We start from the raw sequence: 14,809 nt of genomic DNA, 5'->3' as shown, positions 1-14,809 counted from the left end.
CAGGGATAGTCTTTAACCCAGTCCTGTAAAGTCCCTGGTTATTTTCTGCTGAGTGGACAACATGCAAGCAGGCTGACAGATCACAGCTTCTTGAGGAAAGGGCTTCCTGCGCTGCAGTCCAGTGCCAGCCCCAGCCCGGCTCAGGCCATGGGGCAAGGCCGGGCGATGAAGTTGAAATATGGTGACAAGTGCAGGGGAACCTATACTCAGCTTGAAGGGCAGATCACTGAGGTCCACAGACTCCCTTCTCTAAGATGGCTCTAGAACTGACCAGTCTCTGAGACAGACTGGATTCCAGCCCAGTTAAGGTTGGTTTCTGATAGATCTGCCTGGGCTAGTGTGAGGGCTCAGAGCTCACAGCGTGACCCATTGGGAGACTGTGTGAGTCAAGCTGGGTGAGACTTTGTAGACCGTGGAGAAGCCATTCAGGGGGTGCCATGCCCCAGAACATGAATGCAGAGCTCGGCAAGCAGGCCTGGGCACCCTGGGAGGCTGAGACCTGCCCTGGGAATCCAGGTGGTGGGAGCAGAGGCAGGGAGGCCGCCTCCCAACCCTGCATTAGGACGAAGCTGTGTGCAGGAGAGGACTGCTGCTGGAAGCAATTTCCCCACCACCACCCCGAGAAGGCGCAGGTGGTTTCCAAGCGGGGAAAGAGGGTAGGCCAGCCACGGAGACCCTCTGCAAAGACGAAGCCCACCAGGCTTGGTTCTCAGTGTGGCTCCCCACTAGCTGCATGACCAGGGTTAGATGATCAACCTCACTCCAATGAATAAGCTTCCGGTAAAACTGGAAAAAAACAGTCCACATTGCAGCCCAAGGGGCAGCATCAGCTACAAGTGTTTGTGAGAGACTCCTCCATCCTCACAGAGATGCAGGAATCTCGTGTGGTCAGCTTCCCTCCGTGGAAGGGAGTTTACTCAGCCCTCTTCCATCCTTTGAAAAGCAAAAGGCAGCAGGTGAGCAAACCCCGAAATAAGACCCTGAACCCTCAGGGGTCACCACTCTGGATGCTGGAGGAGAGAATGCTTTTTTCCCAGCAGTGTTCTCAAATGTAGACATCCAGCGGCTGCTGATAAAGAGAGGAGGCAGTCCCCCACAGGGACTTGTGGAGCTGGTTTCTGGGTGCCAGTCATGAGGCTCGAGACCTGGAAGGAAAAGGGAAGGATGGATGTGGAGAAGGAGCTTGACTTGGCACCTGAATCTGTGCCCACCGGCTTTGGAAAGGCCCAGCCCAGACCCACCTCTGGATCATGGGGCTGAACTCCACAGAGCTGAGGCTGGAGGACAAGCTGAAGGCTGGAGGACAAGTTGAAGGCTGGAAGACAAGCTCAAGGCTGGTCAGTGGAGGTGACATTGAGCTCGGGGCCTCGAAAACAGGAGGGAAGATAACCCAAGCTCTTAAGACTGTCCGCTCACCCCCTCCAACCTGCAGGGCCACGTGCTGTGTTGTGCTACGTGGCTTCAGCCATGTCCAACTCTTTGCGACCCCATGGACTGTAGCCCACCAGGCTCCTCTGTCCATGGGATTCTCCAGGCAAGAATACTGGAGTGGGTTGCCATTTCCTCCTCCAGCGGAACCTCCCAATACAGGAATCAAACCCCTGTCTCTTACATAGGGCCAAGAAACAATACCAAAGATGACGGGCCAGGAACCCAGGGCTGGAAGTCAGAAACAGTGCCCAGAGCCAGGCTGGGGGAAACCCAGAGCATGTGCACACTCCTCTCCTTGAACTCTGGTGGTTCAGACCTTGAACGGTCAGACACCTACGAGAAGGACAGCGTGAGAGCCCAGACCAGAGACCGAAAACCAGCCTAAGAAAGCTGCGTCCTAATGAGGGCCTTCCCGGGGCAGGAGAACGGGACAGAAGGATTCCTCAAGCGGGAGACCCAGCTGGCAGGACTCACCTGCTTACTTTGGCCGTGGGGACACTGCCTGGTGGGCAGATCCTAAAGCCCCGGGCGGTGGCGGGGGGGTGGGGAGCCTCAGGTGAGGGAGGCAGTGCCTGACAGCTGGGTGTGGGCTGCACGAACTGGTTCTCGGAGGCCAAGTCCTTACCTCCGTGCTAAGAGAGAGACTTCTTTCTCTTTGTTGATCTCAAAGGCCAGGGGAAGGCACGGCCTTAGCAAAGTCAAAGTGGCCATCACGTCGCTTGAATCCAGTCCTGTCGAAGGAGCTGTGTACTACAAGCTCTCAGGCTTATGAGTTTTTATTTTTTTTCTTAACTTTATTTTTTGGCTGTGCCGAGGCTCTGGTGCTGTGTGTGGGCTTTCTCGAGTCGTGGTGCACGGGTTTCTCACACCACTGGCTTCTCTTGTTACGGAGCACGGGCTCTAGGGAGCTCAGGCTCAGCAGCTGTGGCACACGGGCTGAGTTGTCCCTCGGCATGTGGGATCTTCCCAGACCTGGGATCGAACCTGAGTCTCTTGTGTCTCCTGCATTGGCAGGTGGGTTCTTTACTACCAGCACCACCCTCTTTGCATAGGATGTATTCAAGAAGATCTAAATACACTCCCCGGAAGAAACAACACACCCCATCCTTTTTGAAAGATTTATTTTTAATTAAAAAATAAAAGTTATCTTAACATATCTGCATTGCAGCTTCAGGGATGGCAACTGAATGAAGCGAGAAAAACAAGGTTTATCAGTTCCTGGGTCACCTGACTACCATATAATGGGCATAAAGGCACACATGTCTTCAAACAAACAAACTTTATTCTATTAACTCAAAACTCCCTTCCCCCAACTCTTATCTGCCCACCCTCACCGACCACCCCTCCCCCCAAAAAAAAACAACAATCAAAAACATTAAATTCTCTTTTAAAACTACAGAAATAAGTGCTGAGTCAGCAAGGAACCTGGGCATGCTGCCCACTCCTCCATCTCTCTCTGCTTTGATGGCTAGCTGCTCCGAGGCTGGTCGCAGTGTCCCCCATCATGCCAGGGGGAGCTTGGACCCGGGCAGTTCCACGGCGTCACCCCCACTGGGGCCGGCAGTTCCAAGGCACTATGTCCCTTAGTCAAGGGCTTGTGTGGCTTAGACAGCCTTTCAGGAAGAGCAGGCCAAGGTGAGCAAGTCTTCCTCAAAAGCTGGAGCTGAGAGCCACGGGCAGGAGGGAGGGAGCCAGCCGTGGTCTTCTCCCCCAGGTCTCGGGCTCTCGGCAGCTTTCTTCTCCCTGGTCTCCCTGCCCTCTCTCTTTCCCTTCTTCCCAGTCTCCCCCTTCCCCCCCACCAAGAGTTTTATCTTAGCTTGATGGTGGGGGTTCCGGAGAGGCTACTGGCAACTCCTGGGCCTGGCCTGGGGACTTGGCCACCTCCACGGGGACACCGCGTGCCTTTGGTTCCAGTGTATCACAGAACCCCTCCAGGCCCTGGGAGGGCTCCCGGAGCTCCTGGGTCTGAACCTGACTGTTCAGCTTCTCTTCAGCTTCAATCTCTTCTGATGTGGGGATGGAGTTCTTCTTGGGACGACCTTTGGGTTTTGTGGGTGCTTCCTGTCCACCTTTAAGAACCTATGTGGGAGACAAACGAGATCATATCTAAGAAATAACTTCTTCCCTCCACTTTCCCACTCCCCCACCTCTAAACCAGTGGTCTCCAACATTTTGGCACCAGGGATTGGTTTTGTGGAAGACGGTTTTTCCACAGACCGGGGAGGGGAGGGTTTCAGGATGATAAAAGCACATTACATTTTATTGTGTACTTTATTTCTATTTTTATTGCATCAGCTTCACTTCAGATCATCAAGCATTAGATCACAGAGGCTAGGAACCCCTGCTCTAAACCATTCCTTCCCAGCAGTGAAGTTGCAAAGTTTGGCAAAAAATATTCTCCAAGAGTCACCTGCAGTCTACAAAGACAGTTTCATTCATGAAAGGTTCAATGCACTTTTAGTCAATATCATTTCTATTAAATACAATGATCATAAATACATTAAAAATCCAACTTCAAAATTAAGGAAATAAACGAAAATTAAAATATGTATGTGACAGCAAGTTGATAAGTTAAAAGAAAAAGACAGTATTTGTCACAAACAGGAAAATAAACACTCATATGCCTGTGTAAAAGTGTAATTGGTACAGCTTTTTCAAAAGACAACCTGAGGATGCAAATCAAAAGTCTTAAAAAAAAATAATGTGCATAATGTTTGACACAGAAATTCTACTTCTAACAATTTAGCCTAAGGAAGTCATCAAAGATTGGGACAGTGATTGATGTGCAAAAATGTTCATCACAAAATTGGCAACAACAGCAAAAAAAACATACTCTAAACTTTCCACCATATAATTGAGTACATAATTATAGTATACGTCAGAGAGATAAAGCTTAACAACCATTATAATCATTATATAGGAGAACATATAATAACATGGGAAATATTATTAATACATTTTTGTGAAAATGGGTTCTAAACCAGCATAATTTAATTTGGTGGCTAGACAGCTACACACTACCCTGCTTGTAGTCTCAAGATCAAGGATAATTTCAATTCTTTTTCTTTTTTTATGTATTTCTTAATTTTTCAATAATGATCATGTATAAGTATTTCTGTAATCAGAAAAGGAGATATCATGAAACATACAGTTTTATGTTGTTTGAAGAAGCAGTAACGCATAGGAGAGAGTGTGTTCTTGTTTTGAAAGTAGAATAACTAGATTAAATACCAACTGTGTCCCTTGTCTACTTTGTTTTTGGGAGAGTCCTTTGAAGACTCTGGGACTCAGTTTCCTATTCTGTAAAACAGCAATGCATACGTGTGTGGTAAGTCACTTTAGCTGTGTCCAACTGTTTGCAATTCTATGGACTGTAGCCCAGCAGCTCCTCTGTCCTTGGGATTCTCCAGGCAAGAATACTGGAGTGGGTTGCCATTCCCTTCTCCAGGGAATCTTCCAGACCCAAGGATAGAAACTGGGTCTCCTGCATTGCTGGCAGATTCTTTACCATCTGAGCCACAGGAGAAGTCCAAGACTGAGGAATTTCCAGACTGTTCCCTTAAAGCAGAAGCACCATGTTACATTCCAATCAGCAGTATGTAAGGGCTCCAGTGCTCCACATCCTCTGCAAAACTCATTTTTTTTTTATGTGGACCATTTTTAAAGTCTTCATTGAATTTGTTAAGATATTGTTTTTGTTTTATGTTTTGTTTTGGTTTGACCTCAAGGCAAGTAGGATTTTAGTTCTCCAGCCAGGGATCGAACCTGCACTCCTTGCATTGGAGGGTTAGATCTTAACCACTGGACCAGAGGGAAGTCCCAATACTTGTTATTACCTGTCTTTTTGATTCCAGCCATCCTAACGGTTGTAAAGTTGTATTTCACTGTGGTTTTGATTTGTACATCCCTGATAATTACTGAAGCTGAGCATCTTCTCATGTGTTTATGGGCCAGTTGTATATCTTCCTTGCAGAAGTGTCTATTCAAATCCTTTGCCTATTTAAAAATGTGGTTGTCTTTTTTAATTACTGAGTCATAAGTTCTCTATTAATACTAATACATTGGATGAATGCCCCTTATCAGATAGGAGATTTACAAATATATTCTCTAGTTCTGTGTTGCCTTTTCACATCCTTTCTAAAAATATTTATTTATTTATTGGCTGCATTGCTCCTTGGCATGTGGGATCTTAGTTCCCTGACTAAGGATTGAACCCATATCCCTTACGCTGCATGGCAGATTATTAACCCCTGGAAAATAAGAAGTGAAGTCCCACCTTTTCACTTTGTTGATGATGTCCTTCAACAGAACAAAAGTTTTTAGTTTTCATGAAGTCCAATTTTGTTGCTATTGCTTGTGCTTTTGGTATCTTATCTAAAAAGGTTTTGCCTTAACCCAGGGTCATAAGCATTTACTCTGAAAGAAAATATTTTCTTCTAAGGATTTCATAGTTCTTTTTTCCTTTTTTAATATTTAAATTTAATTGGAGGAAAATTGCTTTAGAATATTGTGTTGTTTCTGCCACATATCAGCATAAATCAGCAACAGGTATATGTATGTCCCCTCCCTCTGAGTTTCATAACTTTTTTTTAATCTATTTTTTTATTGAAGGATAATTGCTTTACAGAATTTTGTTGTTTTCTGTCAAACCTCATCATGAATCAGCCATAGGAGTTTCATAGTTTTAATGTTTACAGTTAGGCTTATGATTCCTTTTGAGTTAACTTTTGCTTATGGTATAAGGAAAACCATAAATTTGCACTAAACACCTCCATTTAGCTGGGCATCTACTCAGCCACTGTACTTTCAACCCAAACAGCTAACACAGAGATGTGAAGGGGAGTTCTAAAAAGATAGAGATGCTGACAGAATCAATCTCTGGGGAAAAGACGTCTCTATATTCCTTTTCATGTGTCAGTATCTGATTTTGGTTTCAATGTGAGCACAGGCTGTTGAAAGCACCCAAATGTGCCAAGATGAAATTGACATGTTGAAAGCAGCTCCACTGGGTATGAAAGAGGTTATACAAAATCGAGTTGCCCCATGTAGTAATCAAGTTATAAAAGAGCAGGTCTAAGGAAGCCACCTAATTGGCAAAAGAAAAGTCCAGCCCAGCAATTAGGGAACACCACCCACACAGCTTGGCTAGACCCCACCTGGCTGTTTTCCTACAGCATGAAGAAAAAAAAAAATCAAAACAATCAGACCATTTTCTAAATGGAATAAAACATTCCAGCACAAGCAATAATTAGGATATAACTACACTCTTGGCTGCTTTCTGCACCTGACCTCTGGCCCCTGCCTCCCAGCACACCTGAGACATGCAATTATCTCACAACCACCCCACGCTAGGACTACACACTCACATGCACCCTGCGGCCCTTCTCTCAGGACCCCTCCTCCCTAGGCATCTCTGGAGCCAATTTACTTTCCTTCGTCCAGAGAGGCCAGGCAATCGGTTGCACGTGAGGTCACATGCCTCTGGCAAAAACACCCAGCACACCACCTACTTTTATTAACCTGGCCCGCTGGCAGCCTTCCTCCAAACTCTAAAACTAGATTTTCCCGTGCCCTCCTGCTGGGGATGTCAGGACCTTCCTTCTCAACCTGCACAGGTGGGCGGGTGATGGGCACATTGACGGGAGGGCCCAGCTGTCAGTGCAGAGAGGAACCTTCTACCTCCCTCACTTTTCAGGCAGAAGTGGTTTGTCATTGTGAAAAGGCAACCCAAGGCAGAGCTGGGATTTGAACACAAAACCTCAATTGTCTGAACCTAACACTCATATCAGTATTTCATTGCACGTAATGTGCAAGGGAAGGGTTCAACTGATATTTCTACCACATTTATCTTACCGACCTCCTAACCTCCCAAGAGATCCTAGACCATGGACTCATTTACCCACTGCCTCTTTGCTCTCTTTCTCTACCTGCAGCTCTATGGGAATAATGAGAGCCATGTTGTTGACTAGTTGCTTCAGTCGTGTCTGACTCTTTGTAACCCCGTGGATTGTAGCCCACCAGGCGCCTCTATCCATGGGATTTCCCAGGCAAGAATACTGGTGTGGGTTGCCATTTCCTTCTCCAGGGGATATTCCTGAACCAGGGATCGAACCTGCATCTCTTGCATTGGCAGGTGAATTCTTTATCACGGAGCCACCAAGGAAGTCTGGAGAGCCATGTACCTGATGCTATTTCTCTGAAACTGAGACGTTCACCATTTCCAGCACAGATATTTCCCCAGCTCACTGTTTAGCAGAGTTTCTGCCAGAAGATGGGATGTTCCACTCAACTCAAGCCTGAATGCTAAAGCACCAACAGACTGGGGAAGGCTTGGAAGTGGGGAGGATACAGAAAAACACCTGACTGTCTTAACCAGCATCCCGGAAGCTTGCAGAATTCATTTTCAGATTATCTCTCCTGGCCTCCAAAAGTTTAGATTTTCTAGAGACATGAATTTTGGGGATGGGTAAAGAAATTAAAAAACAACAACAACAACAACACCGAGACAAACAGCAGCTAACGCTACTTGACTGTATCCTATGGGGCAGACACTGTTCTGAGTCCTATAGGGACTGGCTCAGATTGGCTCACTGACCTCATCTGCATCCCTGTAAGGTGGACATCAGACATTTACTGATGAGGAAACAGGCGCTTGCCCACGATTACATAGGTAGAAACCGGTAGCCGTTTCACAGAATTGTTGACCAGCTGGAGACTTTCAGTGCACAAGATGACCGCTGTGCGTGGTATGTGGCCCACCCAGTTCTGTGACTGGGAGAGGACGATACCAACCGTCTGGACCCTCTCACAGAACAGAACCCTACTCTGGAGATGAAAAGTACCCCTGAATGATGAGGTACTTCTGGCCCGCTACAAAGCCCACTGGACCCTACTGGAACCCAAGCCAAGCAGACACAGAAGGGAGGGTGAGCATCCCACCGAATGTGGGAGACCACATTTACTCAACCTGCTAAAGGTTCTACACGCTGACTGGTAAAAACTAGTCAGAGATGCTATCTCAGTTCTGGCAGCATGCGAGTAACTCTGAGAAGCGAACGCTAATCTTTTTCCAGTTCCACTGAGGTTACTTGCCTTGAGACATCTTTATTGCTCAATTATTCTTTTCTTCCCCAGTCCTTGAGGAGACAGCCTTGAAAGTTTTACCAGGGGAAACTATGAAGCAATCAGGATCCCAACAATGCCTCGCTGTTTGGGGAGAGTCAGAACGTGACCCACACCTGAGCTACCATCCTCTCCTCTTGACTCCAGCCGTTCTGAGGTCCTTGCAGTGCCCCCACGTACTTCTGCTCCTTCCTTGAGCCTGTGACACCCTTTCAACTTCATCTGGCAGGCGTCTATTCATCCATTAAACCCAACTTAGATGGCACCTCTTCCAGGAAGCCCTCCCCTCTCCTACTGATGCTGAACCTTTTATTTCCTTCCACTGTTGCCCTGATCACTCTGAATAATGAGCGACTTACAAGTCAGCTACCCCCACTGACTGAGTACCTTTTTTGAATTTTTTTTAATGGATGGCCTGGTATCTTACTCATTGGAAAAGACCTTAATGCTGGGAAAGATTGAGGGTAGGAGGCAACATAAGGGGGCAACAGAGGATGAGATGGTTGAATGGTATCACCAACACAATGGGCATGAATTTGAGCAAACTATGGGAGATAGTGAAGGACAGGGAAGCCTGATGTGCTGCAGTCCACAGCGTCGCAAAGAGTAGGACACAACTTGGCAACTGAACAACAACAACTGGTGTCTTATAGCCACATCTCTATTGCCTGGTGAAAAGTTCACCTTATTGCTCATAAGGTGAAATGAAGTGGACTCGAATTTCCGGAAGGGGCCTGCATTCAGTTGACTTGTGGACTGCTTGGAGATTTAAATCTGTGCAGTTACTTCCATTTTGTTTTCTATGACATTGATAACCATCAACACGCGGCCTGCAGCTGTGCCAGCAGTGCAGAGGCTGGTGGAAAACAGCTGACGTCAGCGGCAGGGGCACATGTGTTCCCCACGGGCACTGGGCGGTGCTGGCAGAGCCAGCGGGCTGTCAGTGCCTCCATCGTGTGACTCACGAAAAGATCGCTGATAACCAACTCAAACAATGCCTCTGCCACTCAGGAGACATCAATTTTGATGATGATGATGGGACGGGGAAGGAGGTGGGTGGTGGAACTTGCACAGAAAGCAGTGAAGAGACTTGCCCAAAGCCAACCGGGGAGGGGCACGCCTGAAAACACAGCCCAGTGTTTCCAGGTCCCAGATCTGGTTCCCTTAGAGATCAGTCCCCTGAAAGGCTCCATGGGTGTCTGAGCATTCTAGAACTGGGGAGCAACAACATGTTTAATTGAATCTTATTTATCTTTCCATTTCAACTTCTCCCTGCAAGCTGTCCCAATATTTCACTTCTCCTCTGGACTCTTGCTTGTGGGTGCTCAGTCATGTCTGACTCTTTGTGACCCCATGGACCGCAGCCCACCAGGCTCTTCTGTCCATGGAATTTTCCAGGCAAGAATACTGGACTTGGTTTCCATTTCCTCCTCCAGGGTACCTTCCTGACCCTGGGATCAAACCTACATCTCTTATGTCTCCTGCACTGGCAGGCTGGTTCTTTACCACTAGCGCCATCTGGAAGCCTGTTAGCAGGCAATAGCAAGAACCAAAGTTTTCAGAGAAAAAGATACATATATTGGATAAAAACACAAAATGGAGAAAACTCAAAATCTATTACGCATTATCAAAAAGTGCCTATTGACTTTTTCTGTTTCTAAAAACTCGGTGGCTGGTGCAGGGGAAGGGGGTCTTGGTTATTTGGTCATTGTAGAAAATTCATACTCCAGCCCTTGAGACACCAAGGCTTGTGATCAGATGTCTTAGCAATTAGGACATCATGCAGGCAGGCAGGTCTGAGATGTTCGGTCCACAGGACAGGAGAGGGGCCCAGAAAACCCACCAAGAACATGGAAAGGCCTGGGTCAAAGGTTTCTTCCCACTCTCTTCTCAACCCTTCTATTTTCTCTGGGCTTTGACTTTGACCCTTGGAGTTTTCAAAACTGGAAGTGAGACAACTACTTTGGAAAATCTGAATTTAACTGTTGCTTTTTTTTTAATAAGAAAAAGAGAGCGGGCTAAACAATTATGAAATGAGTTCCTTAAAATGTAGAGATGTTTCTTTTTTAAAGAGATGTTTACAGCAATTTATTGTTGTTGTTCAGTCACTAAGTCATGTCCAACTTTGTGCAACACCATGGACTGCAGTGTGCCAGGCTTCTCCTTCCTTCAGCATCTCACAGAGTTTGATCAAATTCATATCCATTGAGTCGGTGATGCTATCTAACTATCTCATCTTCAGCTGCCCTTTCTCCGCTTGCCTTCAGTCTTTCCAGCATCAGGGTCTTTTCCAAAGAGCCAGCTCTTCACATCAGGTGGCCGAAGTATTGGGAGTTTCAGCTTCAGCATCAGTCCTTCCAGTGAATATTCAAGACTGATTTCCTTTAGGACTGACTAGTTTGATCCCCTTGCAGTCCAAGGGACTTTCAAGAGTCTTCTCCAACACCACAATTCTAAAGCATCAGTTCTTCGGCGCTCTGCCTTCTTTATGGTTCAGCTCTTATATCTGTACATGACTAATGAAAAAAACATAGCTTTGACTATATGGACCTTTGTCAGCAAAGGGTTATCTCTGCTTTTTAATATGCTGTCTAGGTTTTCCATAGCTTTCCTTCCAAGGAGCAAGCATCTTTTAATTTCATGGCTACAGCCACTGTGCACAGTGATTTTGGAGCCCAAGAAAATAAAATCTGTCACTGCTTCCACGTTTTCCCCTTCTATTGCTATATAAGTTCATTTAAAAACCAAATAGCGAACGGCTCATCTGTAAGGCACTAGAGTGGTATTTGGGATACCAGAGTCACTATACCATGTGCATCAGAGGAACCTGGGTGCTAGTTAACACGCCCTGCCTTGGGCCAGCAAACCCAGGTTCCTCTGATGCCCACTGGAGTCGAGAATCCCTGTGTCAGGAGATACACAGCTATAAAAGCAGGTGCACCCTGCGAGTCCTCTAAAAACACAGAGGACTGACTTCTATTCTTAGCTATTGGTGGGTGTGGGAAGGAAGTTCTTTGAAAAGGCTAGCAGGTGGGGTTAAAAGCAGCAACTGACAAGCCTGGAGCCTTTCTTTTTCTTTTATTTCCAATGAAACTGTGAAAAAGAATATCCTTCTGGTCAGGAAATCCGGGTCAGAAAGAATTGCTTATCCTTTTGTTCAAACGGCCTCCCTCCCAGCCAGCGTCGTAAAAGGCCTTCCAATCTCTGAAGCTCAACCCAACAAAGGGTCCTTCCTGCCTTCTTCACCAGCCCTGTAGTAAGAATTGTCCCCATCACGATGGGCCCGTGGTTAGGACTTACTCTCTTTCTTACCATTTTTTTCCATTTCATCCTGCGGTTCTGGTACCAGGTCTTCACCTGCAGTTGAGTGAGTCCCAGAGACTGGGCCAAGTCCAACCTAGAAGGCACGAGAGACAGGGGGAGGATGAGGAAGAGGGGAAGGGGCAGCAGAGGTGGGGGCCTGTTACCAACACGTGGACCTCCCCTTAAAACAGTTCCTCCCAAAGAGCTCTGATTTCCTTCCCAGAATCCTATGGAGGAAACTCTGTGAAGCTATGAAATAGATGCCCAAACCTAAGAACTATCTACATTGAACCTGAAAAGAATTTCTGAGCCTTCACTGCAAAGTCCTCTCCCTGACCCGACACTCTTTTCTCTGAACCTGCATAAAATGAACGCTCTGACCCCAAATCCAAATTGGGGAGGAAAGGTAAAGTCGCATTTTTCAGGGGGGTGAGTCCCCCACCACCCTCTCCCCCGGCCCTGCTATCTCGCCACACCCCCTTAAAGGTCGCTTCCTCTGCACATGTCACCTCTCACCCCGGGGGCTCTGAGTTCTCATTGGTCTCTACTTCTCATGGGTTATTTCTGCCTCCCTAACTCCACTGCTTGCTTCTTTCACAATCACCGTGTTTACCGCATTCTACATTAAGAACAAAGGCTCAAAAATACGTTTTGACAGGTTGACTCATCCTCCATCCCTGCCCTCAACTGTTATGATGCCAGATTCCAAAAGGAACATTACACCCGTACCCCTCCTGCTCCCCATTCCACGGCTAAGGATGGTCCGACATTTCTCTGTAGCCTGCAGAGCCGCCAGCCTGGGCCACGGGGACTTGGGTACACATCCTCAGCTGCACCCAAGCTTCCCTGGGGTTTCCCTGGTAGCTCATCTGGTAAAGAATCCGCCTACAATGCAGGAGACCTGGGTTCGATCCCTGGGTTGGAAGATCCCATGGAGGAGGGCATGGCAATCCACCCCAGTACTCTTGCCTGGAGAATCCCCATGGACAGAGGAACCTGGCCGGCTACAGTCCACAGGGTCACAAAGAGTTGGACATGATAGAGCGACCAAGCACAGCACCTCAGCTTCAACTTTCTCTACCTGAGGAGTAACAAGCGACACCTCACCATCAGGAAGACCAGTGGTACAGGAGTGAAGGTTCCAGGTGTGGCTCCTGGCGTGCCAGGCACACTTCTCAGACCCCCTGCTTGGACCAGAGTGCCCAATTCAATCTCCAATAATAAAAACCATTTTCCGTCAAGGACTTCAGCTCCTGGCTTCAATCCCCATTCACACCTATCTGCTGCCTAGTAAAAGGGCTACTGTAAGCTGACAGTTTTATTGAAAGTCATTAACAGACTGAAGCCAATAAATTCCTAGTGCTAGCAGTCCTCACCCTCCCCACTAATGAAGCCCTGCATCCCAGGTGTGTGTGCGTGCTCAGTCGTGTCCAACTCAGCGACCCCATGGACTGTAGCCCACCAAGCTCCTCTGTCCATAGAATTTTCCAGGCAAGAAGTACTGGAGTGGGTTGCCATTTCCTTCTCCGGGGGAACTTCCTGATCCAGGGATTGAACCCGCGCCCTTTGGGTCTCCTGCATTAGCAGATAGATTCTTTACCACTGGCACAACTTGGGAAGCCCAAGAAGCACATATGAGAATCTCAAATTTTTCTATTAAGGTAGACATAAAATTGAAAAAGTGAAAATAAGACCATTTTTTTCTCACTCTTTTGGAAATGTTTTTTAATTTAAAAATTGATATTTATGTTAATGCGATAGGCCTAATATTGTTATCCCATAATGAATAACTAAATATTTTTGAACTTTCTCAACTTTAATACTTAATTTGGTAAATATCAATAGTTTAACCAACAAAAGTTCTCTGGGGGGGTGGGGCTCAAAAACTTTTAGGAATGTAAAAGGGTCCCAAGATCAAACCCTTTGAGAACTGCTAATGTAAAGTATCTAACAGTGTCTGTCACCCAGTGGGTACACTATAAGCAACAGTGTTATTAACAACCATATAGCAGTTCATGGTATCTCTAGATAGCTCTTTGGGGGGTATAGGTAAATTCTGCACCATAACCTTTTTGGCCATAATTTGGCATCCCAGATAGCTATTCATTTAAACACCAAGAGCCCAGGAGGGCCATCCCACGGGTCTCCCAGATCTCCCTGGAGGCAGAGGGCTTCCCCCCTCCCCACAGCCTTCCCGGCCAGTTCACCTAAGGCCATCAGGTGCATCAGTGAATGGAAGGATCAGTTCACAGCTCTGCCACGGCACTGGCCAACCAGGATGAGCTCACTTGGGAAAAATGCACTCCTGACTCATGCTGGCCCCAGAAACACACTTCGCTGTCATCAGCTCTCTCTCATTACCTGTCGCGGTTACAGATTCTCACTTCCCTGCGCAAATTCGCTTCAATGGGGTCACCTAGGAGACTGGAGAAACAAACACAGGGGAAGAGGGTGTGCGCCGTGGGAGGAGGCGTGCTCATGGCCCCGGTCACGTACGAGGTGAGGAACAGCTGGCGGGGCAGCTCGGGCGGCAGCCTCCACGCCAGCCAGATGGTCCTCCTCTGCAGGCAAGTGAATCAAGCTCACCTGAGAGGTGCCTGGGCAGGTAGCAGGAAGCCCTGGGAGGTTGATTTAGAAGTAACGTTTCTGCTAAAAAAAATTCTCTTCTAAAATAAGCCTAGAATGTCATCTTGAGTGTGCTGATTCATAAACCCAGATGCCCACTCCACCTCCTCTACTCCATGTGTGTTGAGTACAGGAGGCACTTCGTTACACTGGGGAGCATTAGACTAGCAGAACACCATGTGTGTGTGCTTAGACACTTAATTGTATCCGACTCTTTGCAACCCTATGGACTGTAGCCCACCAGGCCCCTCTGTCTGTGGGATTTTCCAGGCAAGAATACTGGAGTGGGTACCCATTCCCTTCTCCAGGGCATCTTCTTGACCCAGGG

At 47.2% G+C, this 14,809-nt stretch overlaps 1 protein-coding gene across 1 annotated transcript in view; it reads right to left on the bottom strand.

Annotated features, from left to right (window-relative positions):
• Positions 1–2,789: 2,789 nt before the first annotated feature.
• The window catches only part of BARX2 (BARX homeobox 2), a 75,298-nt gene continuing 63,278 nt past the window's right edge, over positions 2,790–14,809 (bottom strand). The window contains exons 3-4 of the mRNA XM_065936634.1: positions 11,866–11,950; positions 2,790–3,510 (exon numbers count right to left, since the gene is read on the bottom strand). Of these exons, the coding sequence (XP_065792706.1) occupies positions 3,244–3,510; positions 11,866–11,950 (352 nt within the window). The 3' untranslated portion in view covers positions 2,790–3,243. The remainder of the gene's footprint in view (positions 3,511–11,865; positions 11,951–14,809) is intronic.

The sequence above is a fragment of the Muntiacus reevesi genome, chromosome 5 (genome assembly GCF_963930625.1).
Source record: "Muntiacus reevesi chromosome 5, mMunRee1.1, whole genome shotgun sequence".
Taxonomy (NCBI): domain Eukaryota; kingdom Metazoa; phylum Chordata; class Mammalia; order Artiodactyla; family Cervidae; genus Muntiacus; species Muntiacus reevesi.
This window is presented reverse-complemented; position numbering and strand designations above follow the sequence as displayed.